The sequence below is a fragment of the Rhipicephalus microplus genome, unplaced genomic scaffold, assembly GCF_043290135.1.
Source record: "Rhipicephalus microplus isolate Deutch F79 unplaced genomic scaffold, USDA_Rmic scaffold_18, whole genome shotgun sequence".
NCBI classification, from domain to species: domain Eukaryota; kingdom Metazoa; phylum Arthropoda; class Arachnida; order Ixodida; family Ixodidae; genus Rhipicephalus; species Rhipicephalus microplus.
Genome location: NW_027464591.1, coordinates 6166210 through 6190327, shown reverse-complemented (window position 1 = coordinate 6190327; position 24118 = coordinate 6166210). Strand labels below are relative to the sequence as shown.

The 24118-nt window shown below is 43.8% G+C and overlaps 1 protein-coding gene across 1 annotated transcript in view; it reads left to right on the top strand.

Annotated features, from left to right (window-relative positions):
• Window positions 1-23409, top strand: part of LOC119184759 (putative ATP-dependent RNA helicase DDX27) — a 32938-nt gene extending 9529 nt beyond the window's left edge. Inside the window, exons 7-18 of the mRNA XM_075883521.1 lie at window positions 382-555; window positions 5126-5276; window positions 6357-6456; window positions 7328-7469; window positions 8066-8301; window positions 11596-11678; window positions 13571-13665; window positions 15436-15639; window positions 16546-16616; window positions 18893-19019; window positions 19120-19210; window positions 23198-23409. Of these exons, the coding sequence (XP_075739636.1) occupies window positions 382-555; window positions 5126-5276; window positions 6357-6456; window positions 7328-7469; window positions 8066-8301; window positions 11596-11678; window positions 13571-13665; window positions 15436-15639; window positions 16546-16616; window positions 18893-19019; window positions 19120-19210; window positions 23198-23291 (1568 nt within the window). The 3' untranslated portion in view covers window positions 23292-23409. The remainder of the gene's footprint in view (window positions 1-381; window positions 556-5125; window positions 5277-6356; window positions 6457-7327; window positions 7470-8065; window positions 8302-11595; window positions 11679-13570; window positions 13666-15435; window positions 15640-16545; window positions 16617-18892; window positions 19020-19119; window positions 19211-23197) is intronic.
• Window positions 23410-24118: the final 709 nt, after the last annotated feature.

The following is a 24118-nucleotide window of genomic DNA, read 5'->3' as shown; positions in this document are numbered from 1 at the left end:
GCACATTAAAGAACATCAAGTGGTCAAAATTTCCAGACCTCTCCGCTAGATCGTCTCTCCACTAGAGCACCTCCACCAAAATGTCACGGGGTGAGATTAACCAAAAGGAAGAAAAAAAATTATACATTTGCAAAATGTAAACGGAGTACACAGAGTCCTTCAGCTTGAATGGCAGAGCAGCAACAATGCGTGCGCTATTTTCAGTCGTAATCTTGATCGCCTTGATGGAGCATTTCTCGTTAGCATGGCTTGTAGCAATGTCATGATTTCGGAACGTTAAACCCCAGATGGTAGTATTTTATCCAATTCATGGACATTCATGGTGCATATTACTGGAGGTCACTCGAGATAGAATATGTAACGTGTAATGGGCCAACGCAGGAAAGACGGCTGCCTTCATGCTGCCGGTGCTGGAGCGGCTGCTGTTCCGTCCCAAGCAGGACGTGGTCACCCGCGTGTTGGTCATCGTGCCCACTCGTGAGCTGGCCGTACAGGTCTACCAGGTCAGCCTCCAGCTGGCCCAGTTCACCAACATCATGATCACTCTGTCAGCCGGTGAGTCTTGGCTACTGTTTACTGTTTCTTTTTTTTGTCCGTCTTGTATACATAATCTTACTGCAGTCAATTCCTGAAAGTCGTGGTGTAGTACAGTAAGGTCTCATTAATTTGAACTCGGATATTTTGAAATCCTAATTAATTTGAAATATGTTCATGGTCCTGTATTTACAATGTAAGTCTGAGCACATAATTTCAAGTGGTGGTCAGCATCAATCCAGTTCATTAGAAAACTTTGGGTGCCATGTGCCAATCCGCGATCCTGATTTTACCACGAAACTGCAAAAACGACGACCCTTAAGAGCCACAAGGCAATGAAAGGTAGCAATAATAAAAGGTGGCAGATGAAGCACTCCAGCCTCGCTAATTCTAATGCAAAGAAACAAAAAAAAACAAACAAAAAGAAATCTCGTGGTCAACCTAAATGCATACTTGTAGAAAACAAGATAAGCTTCACTGCAACACAGAGGTGACGTGCGGGCAGCATATTGCATGCTTTTCACAACATTGGCACGTCATGATTTGATTATTCTTTCTGAGAATATCAAATATATAAAGAAATTTATAAAGGACGATTCGGTGGAATTTACGATGTTTGTAAACCTCCGATTGCTGGTCGCTCCAGCAATTTGTGCACTTGCACCGGTGGTAGAGTTCTTGCCTGCAACGCCTACTTTGAAAACGAAGTTCTGAAGCTACTATCATCCTGCTTTCTAGTCATAACACATCGCGACTTTTGTCACACTGGTTATTATTAAATTCTATATTTTCCCAGCAAGAATGGGCTAATGGTCTCATCATGACGTGCTGACGCAGCAAAGAGCAAGCGATATGCTGCCTGCGTGACACCATTGTATTGCAATGAAGATGTCTTGTTTACTGCAGGCGCACATATCAGTTGATCACGACAGCTACCTTTTTTTCTGGGCGCCCCTCGAGATCACAGCTGACGGTAGAACCGTTAGCTGTGATCTCGAGGGGCGCCCAGAAGCGTGCGTTACGACGCACTTTGCCAACTTCGCTGCAACCTCGCCCAACGCTGCCATTGTCATTGTAGCAAGTAATGAATATTGCAGCAAGCTACCCCCAAAACAATAAAAGAAACCGCCGATAACAAGATTAACGACAAAATACTGCCGCCGCCTTACTTCCACATGAGAAGTTTTTGTACGTGCGGTGAACAAGCGAGGCGAGTATCGGAGATGCTACCTTGTTGTAGAAATCATCAACGTTTTTTTCTGGCTGACAAGTTATTTTTTCTCGTTTGCCAAAAATCTGAGAGGCGATAGCGATGAATGACCCTTCGCAACAGCAAATCCTGTCATCATTGCTCGAAAATAGCATACAATTCATTGGGTCTTGAAGTTTTGTATTCCCAAGAAGCGATCGTTGGTCTGCCCGAGCAGATTCGTGACCTTCGCTCGCTCCCGCTCGCTGTGTGCTTATCAGCTGCGATGTCTCTACAGTCACATTCGTGAACCCCGCTGTGGCACACAAGTAAAGAAGACTGGGAATGTGCCACTCACAGATAGAAAGAAAAACAATACGGCACACAGCAATGGGCGAAGGGAGGGAGGGAGCGAGCCGACGTAGACGAGGGGGGTCGGCATAATAATTTAAAAACGGAAAAGATCCAAAGGGTAAGTAGCCGCCATGTTCATCCCCTGCAACGGGACTGCAGGGGATGAATGTAGGGGGTGCGTTTATTATGCGGGGGAAACAAAATCTAAATTTTGACCACTGAAGTTAGGGGTGCGCCTATTATGCGAATGCGTCCATTACACGAGGAAATATGGTTTTACACGTACAACAAAATTAACATGGAACCAGCACTACTTATTGCTTATTTTGTAAAATAAAAGGATGAGAGACCGCAAAAGGCCTCAAGTACTATTTTGATAACCAGATTTTTGCGTTCCAAGGAGATCACGCTACCGTTGAAGTTAGAATTTCATACAACGACGATATCCGGACATCCAATAAAGTGCACACGCATGTGCACCTGATGTCATGTCAGGAGCACTACTGTCTAGCAGCGGTAGAGCCCCTGTTCATTTCTCGCGTTGTTTCGTGTTAAGTAGAACCTCATTACAACAAAGCACAATATGGTGAACTAATGGATGTAAAGAAGCAATTGTAATTCCCCTTGAAATTCTCATTGATGCCCTTGTATTTAAAACCTTGTTTTAACAAAGTGAAAATTTCCTCACAATGGACATAACAAACCATCCTTCATCCACACAACGAGCATCTACTGATCGTTTTGGTATACATCAGTTCATTATCTTGTAACGTGCGACGGTTTACGTGTCATCATGGGTGCGGTTGTTTGTACCGTGATTACTCGAATCTAACACGCACCTTTTTTCCAGTTAAGCGAGTTCATAAATCGCATGCGCGTTAGAATCGAGTACGAAAAAAAAAAAACGAATTCGGTCATTCCATTGCCATCGTCATTTTCAAAATGGCCGCCCCCAACGTGCGTCGGCATGGTGCGGCGGCCATTTCTGCCTATCTGTTTCCCATGTGCGGCACTTCGTACGTGTACTGAGGAGTTCGTTATCTTGTAGTGCATTAGCATCCACAGCATGGAAGGGCCGACTCCAAAAACTCAAGTGCACCACGATGCCGCTTTTAAAAGAAAAGTCATCGCGTGTGCAGAAATGGACGAAAATCGGGCCGCATCGCGGTCGTTCGGAATGCCGGAAACGTGCAAGCAGGACTGGCGGAAACAAAAGCAGAAGATTGTGTAGGTGTTCTGTGAGATTGTCGACAGCAAAGTTTCACGCAAAGGCTTCAGTGGACAACAGCAGGGTCGGTTTCCGCAAATTGAAGAGCTGCTCGGTGAGTATGTGCTTGAGCAGCGAGCGGCCCATGACGACAGAACTGCTCCAAGTACGGACTATGCAGTTACCCTTAGAAAAGGGGCTAATGCCGAGCCAGTTGAAAGGGAGCAGGTGCTGGCTAACTAACTTTATGAAGAGGAAAGGCTTTTCCCTCTGAAAGCGAACGGGCATATGCGAAAAGTTTCTGGAGGAGTACGATGAAAAGCTTCACAGTTTTCAGAGGTTCGTTCTGAATTTGCGGCACAACAACGGCTACCTGCTTGGGCAAATCGGGAATGCCGATCAGATGCCTCTTTACTTCGACATGCCTGGCACCACAACCGTCGAGAAGAAGGGGGCGAAGCAAGTTCGCGTGCTGACATCGATCCAGGGTAAAACTACAGTGACGGCAATGCTCTGTTACACGTCAGATGGGCACAAGCTTCCGCCGTACCTCATATTTAAATGGAAGACGCTCCCGAAAGGAGTCGTTTTTTCGAGTGGTGTGATCGTGCGGGCCAACGAGAAAAATGGGTGCGCGTTGCAATCGATGTCTTATTTTTCTTTTTTTTTCGTCGTAGAAACCGGGTACGCGTTACAATCGAGGGCGCGGTAGAATTGAGTAAATACGGTAACTCACACCTTGCACTCGCTGGGAGCCACCTGCCAACACGCTCTTGAATGTGTCTCCCTCCCTGCCTCCCCTTTCCTCAGGAACTAATTAACTTGCCCACGCAACAACTCGCGCGAGCTTGCGCGTCAGCCGCCCTCCCCTCTCCTGTAGAATTCATTGAACTGCGTGAAGAACACTTGGTAAAAGTCTATTTTCTTCGAAGTTATCTTCCAGTTGGTGTGCCAAATTTGGTAAAAATAAAGGTGCATTGTTCTTTATTACTTTGCTAGTTTTTTGCCTTCCAATGGCCTTTTGTTTTCTGCGTGGGGTGCTGCTGTGATATTCATTAGTGAGAACATTCTCTCTTGCTGGGTTATTGTCGGTAGAAACAGATAATGGCTATAACAAACTAATGGTTATGACAAAGTAATTACGACTCCACTTCAACTTCGTTATAACGAGGTTTGACTGTATACCTATGCCGAAGTGCTCTTAATAGTAAGATTACCTGCTCCAGAACTAAAGTTTTACTGCTGTAAAATGCTTCTAATAGCAAGATCACCTGCTCCAAAATACTCCAAAAGCATTTTAGTGCTCCAAGATGCTCCTAATCGCAACATTACTTGCTCCAAAATGCTCCAAAACTGAAATTTTACTGCTCCAAATCGGCATTCCCCAGTGGGATCACTGCATGGCTGCATTTCTACAGTGCATTTTGTTTGCTAAGTTGGCCAAACATCATTAAGCGTGAGAGTATCGGGCAGTTTTGACGAAAGCAGTGGTCACTTAGGCAGTTGCATTGAATATGGCTGTAGCTCGCTACGCAGATTCATCAGGAATCTTTCAGCAAAGTATGTCACATCCCCATCACTGTGGTGCCACCAGTAATTGGGAATGAAAGTACGTACTTTTGCTTTGCTGGTGGTGTCTCTTGTAACCTTTAACTAGGACTGCAGGGCTAAACATGAAAGCTGGAATGTTTATGCAGTCAGTAAAGCTCCTTACCTCGCTTTGTGTAGATGTACCAGGGAGAGAGTGAATGTTTAAATTTTGCACTCACTATGCTAAAATCTGTCTGTCATCCTAATGGGACCAAATACTAATAAGGAAGTGTCTCTTCGTCATAATGCAGGTGGTCTGGACTTGAAGGCCCAGGAAGCTGCGCTGCGCAAGTTGCCAGACATCATTATTGCCACCCCAGGTCGTCTTATCGACCATCTAGAAAACACGCCAGGCTTTGACCTTCGAAACATTGAAGTGCTCATCCTTGACGAGGCCGACAAGTGAGGGGCTTGGATTATTTTCCGTTTCTTAGTTGGGGGGAGGGGGTATGTTGTTATTGAGTTTTTCCAGTCACTCCGTGGTCATCCCAGGATGCCAGTCTTTGGTGGTTAGTTTATTGGTAATGCAGTACTAGGGGTCGAGTGGATGTTTGACAAGGACGTTTCTGGCACATTGCCTGAGCAGTAACCCTGCACTTGACATTCACATCATGGCACTTGAGGCAGGGAAAAACCATCATTTGTTGTATGAGTGATGGTAATTTAGGTTAAATATAAAACACAAGAGGATGGTCGTAAAGCTCAGACTACCCATATTTCTTAATGCTTGTAGTGTACCCTACGCTATAATGGTTGTTCGTGACCCTTGTTTACTCTTCCATAGGTTTCCATGTGTGTGAAAATGTGTACTTACATGTGTACGGAAATTAATCGGCAACCTTTTTTTTATAACGCTTTTTTTCCACATTTATTTGTTGCCAATGCTAGTCTTCAAATGTTAACGTTCCAGCATTTAGAAATTTGAACGGATGCACATATTTTGATTGTATGCCTCAATTCTCGGATAAATGCCGTTGAATGTTTGGCATGTTTTGTGCATGGGCAACTTTTGAAATATATATTGTTTTTGCTCTTGGTGCAGATACAGTCGAACCTCTTTATAAGGGGCACTGATATTAGAGAAGTGGTTATAACAGACACCAGCGTGCTTATAGTAAAGTACAGGTTGATAAGAAAATGCATTTGAGGTACCCTGCTTATAAGAAACATGTCATATAAAAGACAAGAATTGCTGCTCGGAGCATGCCTCTTATACAGGGGTTTAACTGTATCTGCAATTCTAGCAACTTATAAGCAGTTAGTGCTGTGCTTCGTCAAACTTAAAAGCATCCTCTCTGCTGCTCTCATTTATCCATGCTGAAACATTGGTCGAAGCAGGTGAAGAGTTTCTCAGCAGTCTGGTACAAAAAGCTCTAGAGAATTCTTCAAGGCCAGAACACTTGAGATTCTTTGTGCAGTACTATCTATGTGTGGTAATCATAAAATATATTGATCTTCGATTATATTTTTTCCTCTCTTCAGAATGCTCGATGAAACCTTTGCATCCCAGATGAAGGAGATTATCCGGCAATGTGCTCCAACTAGGCAAACTATGCTGTTTTCAGCCACCATGACAGAAGAGGTTAGTACTGTGTTACGTCGTGTAACTCAAAATTATTACCCAACCATTGTAAATGCTTTTACGCTTAGATGGGTCATTTCTTTGATTGCTTTCTTTGTTTCCTTATGTTGTTGATGCTTGTGACAACTACCGCATTTACACAATTGTAAGTCGACACGAATGTAGCCCGACCCCCAAAATGGCACGGCATAAAAAAAAAGAGAGGAGCACGAGGGCATTTAAAAAAAAAAAAATTAATACATCGTAAAACCATTAATGTGTGAATGTGGCTTCAAGGCATTACTTAAGGGTTGTGCAGCAAAGCTAGCTTTGCGAAAATACGTGATCATTTTCAGAAAGGTTTCACAAATGAAACTCGTTTTCGATTCTAGGTCGATCCCGTCAACTTCGAATTTCAAACTAGTACAAAATGGGTCAACCCACAATCACGCAAATATGATTATTTTTTTTTAAGTAGGCTGGTATGGTGACTGCATCATAGGGCCAATGAATAGATGCTTTGCTTATTCTCAATATGTTGTGTGGTGTGTTTTCACTAACTACTTCAAGAGTTTATTGTTCTGGGGCCCATAGGGTGTGTTTCTTTGTGAAATTGTGTTGATATTTCACAGATTAGGTGTTGTAGATACGGAAGTGGGTGTTTACTGAAAATTGAGTTTTTGCTTGGTTTTTACAATTTGATGCCCGTGTCCCTTTTCATGAGCTGCGGCTAAAGGCTAAAAGCCATAGTGGATTGGCTGGTGTGTTGCACTGCAAGCGCAGTTTAATTAGCCTGAAACGTGGTTTTTCTGATACCTGTTGGGCTGTGCTGTAACGTGAGTCAAGGCGAGTCAGCTGAAGTTTCCTTTCAATCTCCATCGCTTGAGCACAGGTCAAGGACTTGGCAGCTGTGTCGCTCCAGAAGCCGGTCAAACTGTTCCTTAACAACAACACGGACGTGGCGCTCAACTTGCGGCAAGAATTTGTTCGTATCCGCCCACAGAGGGAAGGAGATCGAGAAGCGATTCTTGCGGGTGAGTGGTGATGTCCGACGTTTTGCATTTATGGCAGGTGTTGCATGGTTCGTTGGAGACGCCATAGTGTCGCATTGCTGGGCTGGTGAAGTGTGGGGCAACCAAGGTTTAAAGTACAGATTTAACTAGTTATTACGCATTCTCGTGTTAAGCAAAGCAAGCAGTGTTTGTTATGCAAAGTAGCGGCAAGCGCAACTGTTAGTCGATGATATGTAATCTCTTGGCGAGATGCATTGGCTCTTTGATCTTTGTACTGCCAGTGGTCGTGTATTATACAAAATGCACATAAATATTCATGAAACATGTGCAGTCTGATTAGAATCAGAGATTACATTAAAAAAGCCTCTCGATTCATGGCATTTCTTACGTGAGCAGGAAATTCATAGAATTTGTTAGCTTGTGTGGAACGGTTAATTAAAGCTAAGAGAGTAATCTGATACATGTGTTAATACTGAGGTCATGTTGTATCGAGGTATCATGACCTCGAAGTAGGCTTTAGTCTAAAGGCCTAATCGGGCGGTAATCTCTCATCAAATGAATGGGATGATTATAATGGAATGCTAACTGGCCATGCATGCTCGTTTGTTTGTTTACAGCTCTGGTGTGCCGGACGTTCCACGACCACACCATCGTTTTTGTGCAGACCAAAAAGCTTGCCCACCGCCTGCGTGTCCTCCTGGGTTTGCTGGGAGCACGGGTGGACGAGCTGCATGGGAACTTGAACCAGGCCCAACGTCTCGAAGCTCTGCACCGATTCAAGGAGATGGAAGTGGATGTGCTTGTCACCACCGACTTGGTCGCTCGTGGACTTGACATCAAGGACGTGAAGACGGTACGTGCATCAGTCCTTACTTTCAATGCCGTCAGATTTGGCCACTAAAAATTTTTAGTGTACTGCCTGCATCATGAGTGACTGATAGGTCGATTAAGAATTTGCTGAAAGGAATGGGGCAGCTTGCCAGGGTATTTTGTTCAGTGAAGATGTTTGTACTCGCTGCATGCTAAGTGGACATTTGTTTGGGATATCACTGGAAGATGAGTTGTCATTAGAGCTTTTGTGTTTCGATTAAATAAATGGTATTACAGTATAACCTCATTAAAACAGACCTCCATAGTGAAGAAGGTTTTGGTCAGTTGCAAAAGGAGTAGGTAAAATCCAAGTACTGTAGCAACAGACTTTTATCGAAACACTGAATGGGTCTGTTATAACCGGAGAGAACTACGGGTCATACGCATTTTTTTCTCAATGGGGCATCAAAAAATTTTGATTTTTGAAAATAACATCTTCGGTTCCTGTAGCACTTTTCTATCTGATTTCAAAATATCTTCACTGATAACTACATAGAAGTGCTGTAAAAGGTTTTTTGTCCCTGCCGAGATGGTGAAAATATTTGTGAAAGTCGCGAAAAATAAATAAATAAAAATAAAAAGACAGCATTTCTCGAGAATTTGTATATCCTCACAACGGCACAACTTCCAGCCACCATTTTTGACTTGTCATAAAAGTATTTCTTTAAGAGCATTCCATGGTCAAAAAGCAGATGTTTGAAATTCATTTCGAAGCCTCTGATTGGCTGCTTCTGCCGTGTTGCTTCAATACACCTCGCTGGTTTGAGGCTCGTTCAGGGATATGCTTCCGGGATAGTGTCTACTGCTTGTTCTGCGTCACGGAATCATGGCTGTCTACAATCATGCTAGTTAGTGACGTTTTCGCACTCCTTCTGTGTTCATAAGTCGACAACTATTCAGGATACAATTACGCCTTAGATGATGCAGCAGTAAGCGGCAGTTCACTCATCAGATTAGGATCACGCGCCATACTTCTCGCGAACATCGCACACGTGCGTCTTGAACCACTGTCATAGCGTTGACTCGGCGGGAAGGTTCTGCTTATCAGTGCTTATCAGCAACGGTGAACTTTGATTTTAAGGGCGCAATCTTTGGTGTGCGTGCTATGTCCACAAGCATCAGCTTGCTTTCAGCCTGAACAGACTCGTGAACAGAGCACTTCTCCCTGGAGTGGTCGTACAGTGGAACTTCGAATATACGTCCCCCGGTTTTGCGACGACCTGCATTTTACGACGAATCGATTTGGTACCAGCAAAATCCCCATAGAAACAATGTATTGAAGACCTTGGTTATATGACGCAGTTTTACGACGACTTTCAAATTCCGTCGGAAAGGAAAAACCATCTTTACTCGAATCACATGTCAACCAAATATTCCTCAGTGCAAAATACGAACTTGTGTACCCCAAAGAGGCCTACAGGAAAAGTAGTCATCTTCATCAAATGGAAAATTTATTCTCCTGGAAGTTCATGCACTTCTACATACACCTCAATCGCGTGCATACGTATCCGGGGTCGTTGCATAGTTAAGCTTTATCCACATGCAGTAGGTTCAGCTGACCAAAAAGCTGATATTTTCACATTTTCGGTCCATGGAAACATTTCCTAGTCAACATTCGCCCGATTTCTTGCCTTTGTCACACTCGCAGTCACTGGTTTGCGCACGCGTAAGGGCACAACGCAGCTGTTTCGCCGTGCACAATTACTTTCACTTGACACCAACGTTCGTAACTACGGTGGAACACCACTAGTTGCACTTCACGAGGCAACAAATTACAACGTGCACTGCTCAGTCGCGCACGAATGCATTGTAGATAGACTCATTGTCCGTCGCCATTATGCAATAGCGATGGCACTGTGTCTGACTCTTCTGCTGGGACACTCACGGCAACGCGGTTTCAGTTTCGTTTTCACCTGCAGGCAATTTTCGGACTCTATTTATCGGTAAAAAGATGCGCGTTGAATTTCATTCTCTTTAAGGCTAAAAATAAAGATTAGCTCGGACATCCTTCTACTAACTATTACTGCCATTAGCTTCCTCTACCAACAGTAATTTAATCTACCCTCATTGTAGAGGTAAAAGGTTGTGCCGTGGGCTTATTCAGGCAGTCCGTACCCGTTTTTCCAGAAAGGCAGAGTGTCGCGGTCTATAATTTTAGTTTTTCGATTATAAGGCGCCAGATTATACGACGGTTTTGCGTGGTCCTCTAAATGTTGTATAATCAGGGTTCCACTGTATTTAGCGTTTTGTAGGAGTTCCGTGATATCATATCCAAAGGAGTTTGCTGCTAGCCTTACTTTGTATAACATTACGATTTGTTGCTTTCACATTCACTGCATTGCATTCAATGCAGCGTCTCGTTGCCAGAGCTAATCAGCTAATCGCGAAGGCTACGGTCTCACGGCACGGAAGTGCGTGACAAGTCGACCATCGAAGATCCATCTCTTTCATTGTGGTCTCGGAGAGTTTCCATCAGCGCTTAATCTGACATTCCCACGGTAGCGACAACACAGTTGCCTTAAGAAAAAATAACAAGGCTGAACGTTGTCGGGGGCCACACCATGCACGTGCAATACCATGCATGTGCCCAAGCTGTCGAAAATGAGGAGCCAACGACTTGGACATATGCGGCACAGCCCCACGTATGTGACGCTAAACAAAAGCGGGGCACTGCCAACCCAAAGCAGCTTTTTATTTTTGGAGGGAGGGAGGGGGAGGATGCTCCCTCCAAATAATAAAAGGCTCATCCGGGCATGCGCCCACGGAGGCCAGAACGGCAGAAACCCTTGCTTGAGGGGCACAGGCTTACCTGCCCGCCTCGTGCTCATGCTCGCGCAATAACGAGTGCTTGCTCTCGCCTGGGAGTAGCCGGGGCCACAAGTACGCCGCCACCGCGTCAAGCTTCATCGACGGTGGGGCAATCGCAGAAGATGCATGCTCATGCCAAAATAACAAAATCTGGGGCAAAATTCTTACGCTGTTCGTGGCGAAAATTCGTTATATGAAAGATGGCTGGGAGTAAAAAAAACTTTATTATATCAAGGAATTTGTTATATGGAGGTTCGTTATAAGCAGGTTTAACTGTAATAACTTATCCATACTCGAGCAGTTCAAACTGAGCCTTGCTGCACTCCAGATCGATATTTTCATGGGTATGCTCTCCTTTATTGCACTCGGTCTTGAGAGGCTGGTATGCCAGCAAGGTTGAAGCACATCACATTGACAGTTTGTTTGTTGACGAAATGCTTGTTGACCACAACATGTTTATGTAACGCAGGTAATCAACTTCACGCTACCCCACACTGTTCAGCACTACGTTCACCGTGTGGGTCGAACAGCTCGAGCCGGCAAGAGCGGACGGTACGTGGTGATGTGTTCCATTCTAGGTTGTAGTTGATGATTTGACAGTGCACTCAAACTTCTATATAACAAACCCAGATATAATGAAGTATTGGTTATGACAGAGTAAGTGAAGAATAGTCTTGCAATACTGTTAAGAGAATGTACTATCATAATGAATTTTCAGACACAAAGGACTGATTTTTGTGTAAGATGCTACTTCGTCATAAAGTGGTTTGACTGTACCACTTTTGAAGAGGTCGTAAATTGACATAGCCGATGAAATAGCAGGAAGGAAAGCGAAGAATGCTTTCTTTTAACACTCTGTAGACCTTAGTGATGAAGTTGCTTGGGAAAAGTGCTTCGTAACTGCCATGTAAGGAAACTGAGCTCGTGGCTTGATAGACAGTGGGAGAAATGTTCGATCAGTGTTTCATCAGCACATTAGAGCTGGTTGGGTTGATTACTAGATTGAACTTGTCTTTTATATTTTAGCAGAGTTTCCTTAATATGGAAGGCAAAAGAGTTCACCTTACGAAGCTTGTCTGAGTAGTCTGTGCCCTGTCTCATTTATTTATTACTTTTTTAATTAGGTGTCATAACTTGTAGCAATGTGTGAAAAGAGGTATTTAGATGGAATTGAAGTGAAGCAAACTAACTCAAACATCGAATGTTTTCAAATTGGTCTTGAGTAATGATCAATCACTCTTACCATTAGTAGAAAAGGATTTTATTAGGGGTGTGCAAATATTTGAAACTGAATATTTTTCAAGTAGTGTTTAGCATCCAAAATTTCAGATGTTTTTATGTATTGACGTCTAAGAGGCAGGCCTGGAGTTTTCGGCTCCAAGGGAGCACACCATTGTCCGCCACATCAGTTCAGTTTCTACAGAAGGTGAAAGAAGAGGAGAGGCTCAGGAAATACCATCTTTGCTTTTCACATGTACAGTGTTGCCGGCAAAACTTTGGTTGCTCCAAGTCACGTGCATAAATACAATTCCACCTCTACAACGCCTCATTCTTGAAAAGAAAGCTAAAAAATAACCCTGTCAGTGTTTCATAAACTTAGCAAAAAAAAAAAAACTTTCATACTGCTATTTTTTAAGAATATGCCTAGGAATATACTGCAACTCTGTTTTTCTGTAATTTCGCTTCGAATTATTAGGAGAATGTTCTAAAAATATCTGAGAAATGATTCAATTCACAATCACACTTCAATATTCATATTTGCTTCGCACCCAACATTTTGCTATTTACACACTTGTAATAATAATCTCTCTTTTGTGGTCTCTTCTCTGTTGAGGAGCCAAGTAAATTGCTTGTAGTTATCTTCATTGTGATGAGGGTGTTATTCTGCTGGCATTAGTGCTTCCATTGTAACATGGTTTACAAGTGAAGGAAAACTTAATCTTGTAGTTTTCATAGTTAGTTCACACTTTTATTGGAGCTTGTACAATAACCAAGTCCAGGCATTTGGGGTGCTTGAAATTGATAACTGCAATTTCGCTTAGTAGCCAGTCATCTTCATTGCCGTACACCGCAGAGTTTAATCTTTTTTACAGATCTCAAATCTGTAGTGCCATTAAATGGTGCTTTTATGCAGGATGTCAAGAGCACATGCATGAGCAAGCACGTGACCTTTATTTGTGAAGCTTGGAGTGAATAAAAGTACAATTGTTTGGAACGTGTGCTGCTTATATTCCCTTAGCCTGGTCTAGCCGTGTATTCCAACAAATCTGTAATCTTATCTTCTATCAGTTTTACATATTTGTGAGCAGCTATACCACCTCTGACATTTATTGCAAAAGTTCTATTCTTGGGAGCATCTTTCTTATTGAAAATAGATCAAGGCCCAGAAGTTACTTTGCATGAAGTATACAGTTGCAACACCAAGGGATGTCTCCTGTTTTCAGGTCTGTCTCCATGGTTGGTGAGCAAGAGAGGAAACTCCTAAAAGAAATTGTCAAGCAAGCTAGAACACCAGTGAAACAGAGAATTTCGCCACCTGGTGGGTACATTTACAATTTAAAACCCGGAACATGTGGAAGCTACTTCAAAGCATCTGTAGAATTTATAATGTGTTTGCTGAGTGCTGTCAGGACTATGTGATCGCATGCCATGCAAATGTGAAGCCCCAAGAATTGTACATGGAGTGAGCCTAACCCTATAAGAATTCCTCTCTACCATATTTGCTTCACTCATATGAGTGAATGTTGCTGTGGTGAACTCAAAGCTCATATGTAAATTTTTCAATGAATTTTCTCAAAATGAAGAGATAGTGATGTGTTTAAATCGAGTAAATGTCGAGCAATCATTGTAAGTAATCATTGTTCGAGCAATCATTGTGATTCTATGCCATTCTTATCATCCACCACTCGTGGCTAGTTGATTTTGTTGATAATGCTAACGAAAAGCTGCTCTGATTAGTTACGACAGTGGCCAAGCGCGAACGAAATGATACACATTGGCATCAAAAAAGGCATCGTTCCACATAGCTACGTGAAAGAAAACCATGAACTGAGCTTCAGCTTCGGATCGTCTGCGGCTCAAAAGCAAGCCAGCGGCAAAAGCAGGGCAGTCTCATTGCCATCGCTATCGAGCAATGGCGGCATCCATACTTGCTGAATAGCGGCGGTTTCTGGTGGTGCCAACACGTGTTTTAGACTACGTCAACGTATCTTCAAGTTCTGAAAATGCATCAAAATGATAAGGACTGTGTTTACTGTATAGCAATAATATCTGAGCCTGGAATGTGAAATTTTGTTGATGCAGGACGGCAGAAGAAAAAGTGTGTCGTTGTGGGGACAATATTTATGCAGTGACTCTCGATGGGGAACCGTGAATTTTTCGTTGTAGCGGAAATTTCGTTGACACGGCGTTCGTTGTAGCAGAGTTTGACTGTATTCCTACATAAGAAATACTCTGGTAACCCCTCAGGTCGGGCATGTGCAGGGTAATCGGCTAATTTTGAATTATTCAAGAATAATTTCAGGATCAAGATAATGTGTTTTGAATTATTCAAGAATAATTTCAGGATCAAAGTAATGTGTTTGGTGAATTCATAGAGTACCAGTTGATATTTTATGTCAACATAAAAAAAACAAAAAAAAATAATTAACCGAAGCTGAATTTTTGTTTCATGGCAACAGCAGAGAAGGATCATTGGAAGGGGTGTTCATTCTGCAGTGGACATAAGTTCCACTGGTAATGAAGTGAACATTTCTCAAGTGCCTTGTCATCGCATTGGTGTTCCATGCAAAGTTCAACAAAGAAGGGAAACCATAAGGGGCTCATTTCTTTTTGATGCTGACTTAAATGAAAACCAACATATTATAATGCTAAGAAAGGTATAGGGGTGGGTAATTGTACTGTTCTCAAGTGTATTGTAGCATTTATAATATATGTGAAGACACTTAAGTGGACGTAAAGACAGCTTGCTGCAGGCAGGGTCTGAACCTGCAACCTTCGTATAATGTGCCCAATGCTCTGCCTATTTAACTACGATGGCATTCGTTCTCTCGTCTACTTTATCCGGTGTTAAGTGAATGCTTGCAAACCTGTCAGTGTTAGCACTGTTAATAGCCTTGATGGCTGTTCAGTTGGCAGCATGTGACTCTTTGCGCTTGATAGCAAAGCAAGAAATAAATAGAAAAATAAATACAATGTGCAGTAATTTTTGAAAGGCTGAAGGATTGCCACATTGGATTCATTCAGTTTCAATCCTATGGCTGAGTTGTGCTGTACCAGTGCATTTCCTTATTTTTACACTCTTGTTCAGATGTGGTGGCCCACTTTCGGGAGAAGATAGCTGGCCTTGAGCAAGAGATCGAGAGCATCCTGCAGGAGGAGAAGGCCGAGAAGGAGCTGGGAGTCATTGAGAAAGAGGTTGAGAAGGCATCTGAGCTCGTCAACAAAAAGGCTAATGCCAACGAGCCGCAGCGCTCGTGGTTCCAGACGCCCAAAGAAAAGTTTCGTGAGCAAGGTGACTCGTCTACTGTTGTTGCCCAGTTGTGGTGGTTAAAAGATGTTTAATTCTGTATTCTCTCATCCAGGATGGAATTGTTTTTTGGAGGTGTATCTTTAACTACTTGGCTAGCAGTGTGAATTGCACGGCATGTACTTATCTGGTCACGTGACTCTGAGTAACTTCCGATCATGTGTAATTTCTGATGATGTGTCACACGTTGGTACTGCTGATCGCTATGAAGCCCCATCGAGATCAAATTTCTCAACATTGATTCGCTCTACCTTCTGCAGCTCGCGTGAAGAGCCAATTAGAATCGCAAAAATTTGATTAATATCAGGCTAGGTCGCAACGAAAAGTGACCATGTGACACTGGTGTAAGATAATTTTGGTGGGCTGTCAAAAGTTTTCTGAAGTTTTCATAATAAGTTGTAATGTATATAGGGTACTGTTCACACAGTAGGTGCTGCAATATGAGTGACTAACTCTGTAGTAGTACTTGCAGAACAAGAAGTTGGTTAAAATTGAAAAAAATGTGCTCGTATGTTTAATGCTGCCTGCTTTTATTACATTTATTGTCTTGTGGGCTTCATTTTTTTCCCAGTATTGTTCATTGCTTAAATTATCTTCTCTCTTTTTATGTGATACATTAGGTAGTATTCTTGTAACCAATACTTGCTTTTTTTTTAAACTGAGCTAATTCATGTTGCTTTTTACTAGCTACATACTGCTAAGCCTTGCACATGAGCTTTAATGCTTATGTTTGGTTGTGATGTGAGTGAATGTGATGAAGACTGCTACTATCAGATTGTTGAAGAAGCAGATGACTAATTGCCAGCAGACTTTAACTGCTATGTACGGTGTAATGGGCCTGTCTTGTAAACACTGTGTGCTTTTTTGTGAGCTCTGTGAACCATCTTTCAGTGCACCTCAAGCTCGGAAAGCACAGCAAGCACACCCTCAAGAAGTTGAAGATACCTCCACGCGCTCAGAATGTGAGTGTTGGTGTAACAGTGTTCTCAGTGGAAAAACAGGTTGCAATTTTATCATCTTTAATGTACTGCATTAGGAGAGCATAGTGTGGGACAATATGGCAGCACAATTGCTGCATGGCACTAGATCATTTTGGTCGGTGGCTGGTGCTAATCTTATGGAGTACGGGTAGTTGGTCTCTCTTGATGACTTATTCATTTATTGTTTGGAACTACATAGGATTTGAGATGCAAATCAGAGTAGAATATTAGAATAATATGGTCCTACTTTGCTTCTTTGGAGGGGCACGACGCAAAAATTTTGCACCTTGATTTTTTTTTTGTCAAAATATGTAGCTCATGAACCACTTGTCATGGCTGGAAATTTCATTTGCATAAGTTCATGATGGTTGTTTATTTAGAGACTTCTTTAGAGTGCCCAGTCGCAGTTTTGGTTTCAAAGAGCACTGAAATAGCAGGAGCAGTTCTAGTGTCAGGGTAACCATAGCTGGCTGTGTGACAATGCAAAACGGCGACGTGGGTGCTGTGCGGGAGAGCGGGGGCTGCACTGACAGCCTGCACATACAAAGCCACAGCCACGAAGAAATAAATCGCAGGTAGTGCAAGCACAAGGCGCGTGCCAGCAACCAGCGAGCATAAACTCGAGACGTAGGTTTGTTTACATTGATACTGCCTTGATATTGGCACTGCGAGGTGCTCTGCATCTCACTCAGACGCGTGGCATACACTTTGAAATCGATTCTAATTATGTTCTAGGCTATATTTGCCGTTTATATTTCGTAAATGTTGTTTATTTCTCCACACAAATATATCTCACTCATTGTCTTGCCTTCAAAATTTTGTGTCAGTGCTCGTTCAATACAATGTGTGATACTAAGCATGTTCACATATGTATCTGGCTATGCAAACTAGTGATTGCTGAAAATACTCTCGGCATTTCAAGATGTACCATTGATGGTTAGGCAGTGAACCAGCCACCTACCTCTTGCTTGCCAGCAAAATTCCGTTACATCCACACTACCAGAATGAATACCCACTTTAAGAAATAGAAATTTGGCATAACAGTGCACAGAACCAAAAGCAGCTAATCAATATGCTTATAACTTTTTACTGATGTTTTGTGCTAATGTGTGTCTAGCATGATTCCTTTCTTGAGTAGCATTGAAGGAGCAGGCTTGGAGCTCAGCTCTTCTCTGCCCAGTTAAAAATTGAAATGAAACGTGTTTCTCAGCCAAACTAGATACTTTATGAGGGGCGTGGTACAACAGTGCTAATATTTCAAGTGATTAAAGAGGGAATTGATGCTGGGAAAGCTTTGACGCTCTATCGATGTTTTCTAGTCTTTCTTGCGAAACAAATTAATCGGGTTTTTTCTTCTTTTCAAAACTCACAATAATCAGCTTCTCTCTTCTTTTAAAGAGACACTAAAGGCAACTATCAAGTCGAAGTTGATTTTTGAAATAGCGGTCCAGAAACCTTGTAGTGTTAATTTTGTGCCAAGGAAGGGCCTATTTCGAAATAAAATCACGTTTCAGTGGTTCGCATTGGGGTAGCGCACTTCAAATCGCCCGCCTCAAGAAGTGGACCGACAGGACCGACTCGCGTCACTGTTGCCGTGCGCAACATTGCCCGGCTTTACTGCGCTAGTAGCTGCAGACCGAAAGCAGCGTTAGCCTCAGCAGCAACAACGGCCTTTGATCAATTTTCTGCTATTGGTTCCGAGATCGCAGACGTTTTTGGTTTAACTGTGCCCTGCTAGATGGCACCATCTGTGCAGTGTAACTACGTGAAAATTGAATTTTTGAATCACTGGTGCCATTCCCCATAGTAACGTCTGGCGGTTCTTTTTTTCATAAATCAAACAAATGAACAAGCAGGATTTTATTGTGTCTCTTCATGCACGGAAGATTCTTTATTTAGTGCAACTAGATCAATTACTATTGATTAATTGTAGACGGTTCGTCTGATGTCATCAGGATCATTTTGAAAATGTCCTACTGCGGCGCATGTGTTCTTGTGCATTCACCTTAATTTCTTGGTATGTAGAGCACTGTTGTTGATAATAGTGTCCTTTTAGATGTTGTCGTACATTGAGCTTTCACCCTGACATAAATTGTTATTTGACTTTAGTGTCCCTTTAAGTAGCTATTTCATGCTTGCATCCGTAAAAGTGTCATTGCATGCTCTCTTAAACTGTGTTGCTCAATTGCATTAGGCCACACAGCAGGCAGCATAGGCATAGTTAGGTAAACTTGGCTAATTTCCCATATCTTATGCAGGCCGAAGATCGTGTCTCGAGGGAGCTGGAGAAAACAGCTCAGTACCAGGCACGCCTGGCCAAGAGGGCAAAGAAACCTAAGCGCATACGGGCTGTCACCGAGGATGACGGCTCAAAAACACATCCACGTGAGTGTGCTGTAGTTCGCGATATTGGGCTGCAGATATGAACACGATGTGAGACATTTTCGTTCAATATTTCATGCCACTTACATGTTTATCATTGCAGCCAAAGGGAAGAAAAGTGCCAAGAAACGCAAAGGCTTCGATGCAGAACTTGTGGACACCAGCCGGAAGGCCGTCAAGAAATTCCGATATGGGTATGTAGCTGGAGGGGTAAAGGAAGGGGCAAAAAAAAAGTGGTCTTTGTGTTGTAAACTTGTTTCGGAAAGCTTCTCACATCTGTAATGGTACAGACTGATTTGAAAAGAGTCAAGAAAATTCAGCATCATTCCACTCTGCAAATGTTGGTGACTAACGGAACTGACCGGCACAACTTCCTGTGGAAGTCTAAGGGATTTGCAAGCATAGAGCTTCAGTGTATGTTCCGTAACGCTACCCAGAATGCTGTTTTTGGGAAGCATCCGTGTCTTGTTGATTAGCGTTTCAGCAGCCCCTTGCGGGGGCCCGGCAACATTTTTTGAAGTAATTATTAAGCTTCATTAAAAAAAGCTCATTGCCTCATAAATCGATCGCTGCAAAAATGTTTTGAATCAGCGAACTATGAGCGGAGTTACAGGTATTTGTCACACGGTTTAAGCGCTTTTTTTCTTCTTTCGTACGAGTGGGTGGGCTGAAAGGACTGAATAGTACGTTGGTTGGGGGATCGACGAGGGGGCAAGAACAATTTAATTTATGTATATTTCTTTCTGGCCATGAACTTCTGCGAGCACGAGCCCACATCCAGGAGATATAAACGAGGAAGACATTTTGGGACAGCGCGTGCTCTCACTGAGGCTTCTTGATTGTGTCGCGTCACTGACCTGCGTCTCTGCGACGATGCGGTATTCCTTGCCCAAAGTCCCTCTTTCTCACACGCGACAACTGTTAAAGTCGCTGGTATTCCCAGCCAATGATCCAAACGCCTCCTGGTAGCCCTATACCTGTGGTCACGACACCTGTCCACCGGGCCAGCCGGAGAATCTGAGGATTGTCTCCCGAGCGTGAACCTACAGGAGATGAAGTCAACTGCACTACGTCAGAGCGGTACGAAAATACTCCGACGGCTAATTGCAAGCTGCAGAAGCAGGAGTGCCGAAGGTGTTCCGCGGCCCATTTTGAAGGATGTCGTGGACTGGTTGGCTAACTTTAAACGCGCTGCAGCTTTCAACGAGTGGACCGACGCCAACAAGCTGTGGAATGTATACTTCAGCCTTAAGGATGGCGGTCGTACTTGGTTCGAGAACTGCGAATCCTTCTCGTCGTGGACGGTGTTTTGCCGTCAGCTGCTGGCAAGTTACGCTGACCCCCATCACCGTGAACGAGTGGACCGGGCAATTCAATCACGCATTCAAATGCCAAACGAAAGCATGATGATGTACGTGGAGGACATGACTAGCCTTTTTCGTCGCGCTGACCCAGGTATGGCAGAAGACAAGAAGTTGCGGCACCTAATGCGAGGAGTTAACGAGCAGCTCTTTACAGGTCTCGTTCGAAGTCCCCCAAAAACTGTGGCAGAGTTTTTACCTGAAGCTATGATGATTAAAAACATGCTGCAGCGGCGATCGGCTGTGTACGATCGTGTCGATGCTGCTTCGCCGGTGGACCAGATTGGAGTTGCGGAAAGTAACATCAGTCTCGAAGCTCTCTGCGACCTCATCCGATCAGTGGTAGGTGACGAGCTGCAAAAGATTCACTGGCCGCCTCCACCTGCTGCGGGATCCATTTCCAGCCTCATCAGGAGCGAAGTACAGCAGGCTCTGTAAGTCCCACTTTCCAGCGATGCTTCCCTGCCTGTACCGACGGAGCCTCGTTGTGCACAAGGCTGTGAGCTGTTATGTGCCTTTTGCATCATACGCCAAAGCTGTGAGTTGTTATGCCCCTCCGCACCGCCTCGTACACCTACACCCTGCGATGCACTTGCATAAGTCCAACCAGTCCAGCATTTCGAGAATCGGCAGCTCCTCCCGCAGAAATTGGACATATGGCGCACATAGGACAGGCGGCCACTGTGCTACCACTGTGGCGAAGCCAGACATGTATACGGCGAATGCCAGTACCGCCACCCCGGACTTCAGGCTTTCGCCGTCGACTCGCCCAGGCCAAGATTTGGCGAAAGACCCAGAGCGATCGAGGAATACCTGTCCTAGCAGCACATGTCACTGCCCCCGCAGCACAAGTCACGATCATTACCTCCAAGAAGGTCTTCTTCAAGTGTCTCGAACTACCCAGGGGTGGCGCCAACGCGATCGCTCAGCTCTAGGTGGGAAAACTAACGACAGCGATTTTTGGGGGCGGGGCCGCTGATAAAAGTTACGAGCAAGGGCTTTCATCGACATGAGTACGTATCAGCAGCGATTCGACGATGACAGCTTCTGAATCAGAAAGCCGACTTTCCCTGGACATAACGGTAGTGCTCAAGGGCCGCCACGATTCTAGTGCTTTATTAGACACAAGGGCTGACTACTACATCATGAGCAGAAAACTGGTGACGCATCTTAAGAAAGTTGCTACGCCGTTGTACAAAACACAAATCTGTACAGCCGGTGGGCACGTCATCACCCCTCTCGGTATGTGCACGGCTAGACTCGGCATTCGCGGACGCGCATGTCTCTGCAGCTGCCTGATACTTCCCGAATGCTTCCGAGACCTCATTCTAGGCATCAACTTTTTACGTGAATAGGTGCTATAATTGACCTCCGACAGCGCACCGTGATGTTCTCGACAGGCAACGCAGCAAAAAAAACCTAATGACAGCTATCTCGGCACGTTTCGTGTTTCGGCCGACATAATCACGTTGTCCCCTCCTTCAAGCATCTTGGTTGATGTCGTGTGTGACGAGCTACAAGACGGTGAGGTTAAGTGGGTTCATACGTATAGCCGAGGGTGGGTGCGATATGCCGGGATCGGAGATCTGGACGATTAATTCTTCAGCTTGGCTGTGGACAAGATCACTGTCTCTATCTCCGCAGTTGTCGGCTATCGATATCGGCTGCTTTCATTCACCCTCTGAGTGTGGGGATGATAGCTGCGTGAGGGTTTGGTGCACAATGAGGCCAATGTGCCCTTTACAGAAATTTCGGTAGGCTGTCGGAATAAAGGTAGACTAAGGGTTTTGTAGGGTGAGGGCAATTTGTGCTTTTTCCGTGCTAGTTGTGCCTATGTGTTGAGCTGATATACAATCAACCTGTTTTTCTTGATGAATTATGCTTGCTGTGTATTTGCTGTTCACTGGTCCAGCCACATCGACAAAGAAGGCGCCCTCAGTGTCCGAGTATTTGTTGCGAGCCTAGGCCTGTGCTGTATGTTGATGTTCATGGAACTGTGGATGCATGTTGTGTGATAGTGGTTTGATTGCTAGCCTGCTTTCGAGAATTAATTGTGAATTTCAGGCCACGCATGGGCTGCACTATAATGTTTGCCTCATGTGTTCTCGGGAGCTTTGGCTACCGATCAGCAGTGCTTTCTGAACATGCTGCATTGTGGTAGGGGCCGTGCAACACAGCATGGTGAAACGCATGTTAGGCATGAAATTTTCTCACAGGAGTAATTGTCCTGATGCCTACAATTCCCAATGGCAGCAATACATGTTTTCCAGCAGAGGGCTTTCACCGTCACCAAAGTCAATGACAACTTAGTGGATAGCCTTCTCTTCTTAGCTTTGTTTTGCATCATGGGTATTACACATTTGTTTTAATTATTTATTCACACTCTGTTAACATGGGTGCTTAGCACAGTGTTCAAACACTTTTTTTTGTGCGGTGGCTTTGCTTTCTGATGCATTAATTTTTTCCACCACTTCACAGAGGGTGCAAGAGGTTACACTTTTATGCCTTAAAATACAAGACTGCTGTCTAGGTGGTACAAGGGGTTTTCAGTTCAAGCACTCAGTGCTTTGCTGAAAACTAGCTCGTAACAGCTCCGTTAAAAAAAAAAAAAAGAAACAAATTTACATGAGAGATTATTGCATAACATCAGGATGCATCTCTTCTGAGCACATTCATGAATATGCAAATTTTGTGTGCATGTGGGTGTGAGTATTAGAGATTGCTTACTTTCATGACTATTTAGTGCGGGTTTATCTGCTTCGATAGCCCTGTCGATGGAACCTTGAGCAACATTTTCCCTTTTTTTCTTTCTTTTATTAGGCCTTCCTACAAGGAAAAAGTACAGATGGGTCTGGTCAAGAGCAAAGGTCCTGTAAAAAAATTCAAGTCGAAGAGTCGATACAGGAGAAAATAATTATGAAACTACAGAACTGGTCTGCATTTGGAGCAATTGCGAATTGTGAATAGACTCCTGCGAGAAAATGTGTGGTGCAGAGTCAATAAAATACCTAGATGGCTTCACACAAACTCAACACCGAACGGGAACTTATCTCAAGATGGTACAACACTGCACTGCTATGCAGCGACACATTTGGACGAAGTTAATTGGATGTTCAACATATATTGATAAATAATTATTAGATTATTCCTACTGGTATTCGTATGTGGTCTTGTTCTAGTGACTCAATGCGTTTGAGGACAGTATCACAGCCGTGTACGCAGCACTGTATAAAAATTATTTTTCCTCAAATAGTGCAGATATGATGAAGCCTCTGTACAATTTGATCTTGGAAATGCGAGCGTGTCTTGAATCTTTCTTATAAAAATCACTGCCCAAGCACTCTGTACGAACGGTTAACCAGCAAAAGCCGAAACATGCGGCCCCGGTGTTTGTCCAGGGTTAAAACCCATCGTGGCACTGAAATCATTCACAATTATTGGTTACATTTTTGTGCTTCTTAATGAGGCTAGACACATGTTTGGCTTGGATTTATCACAGTGTTTATTTCATATTGTCACAGGTAATGGGTATGAGCCATCAACTGTAGGGGGAATCCCTTGGAAGAGAAGAAAGAAGAGGGCTTTTGCGTCCTGGTCTGAGGGCAAGCAAGACGTCGTTTCGTCGCTCTCTGTTATTACGTTCGTGGCACTGGTGGAGGTGCTGGGTAAATGCGCCTCGGCTGCAGATTTTCAGCCGACACACCGAGCTACTTGGAGACAGCTACAGCTCCCACGGCACGA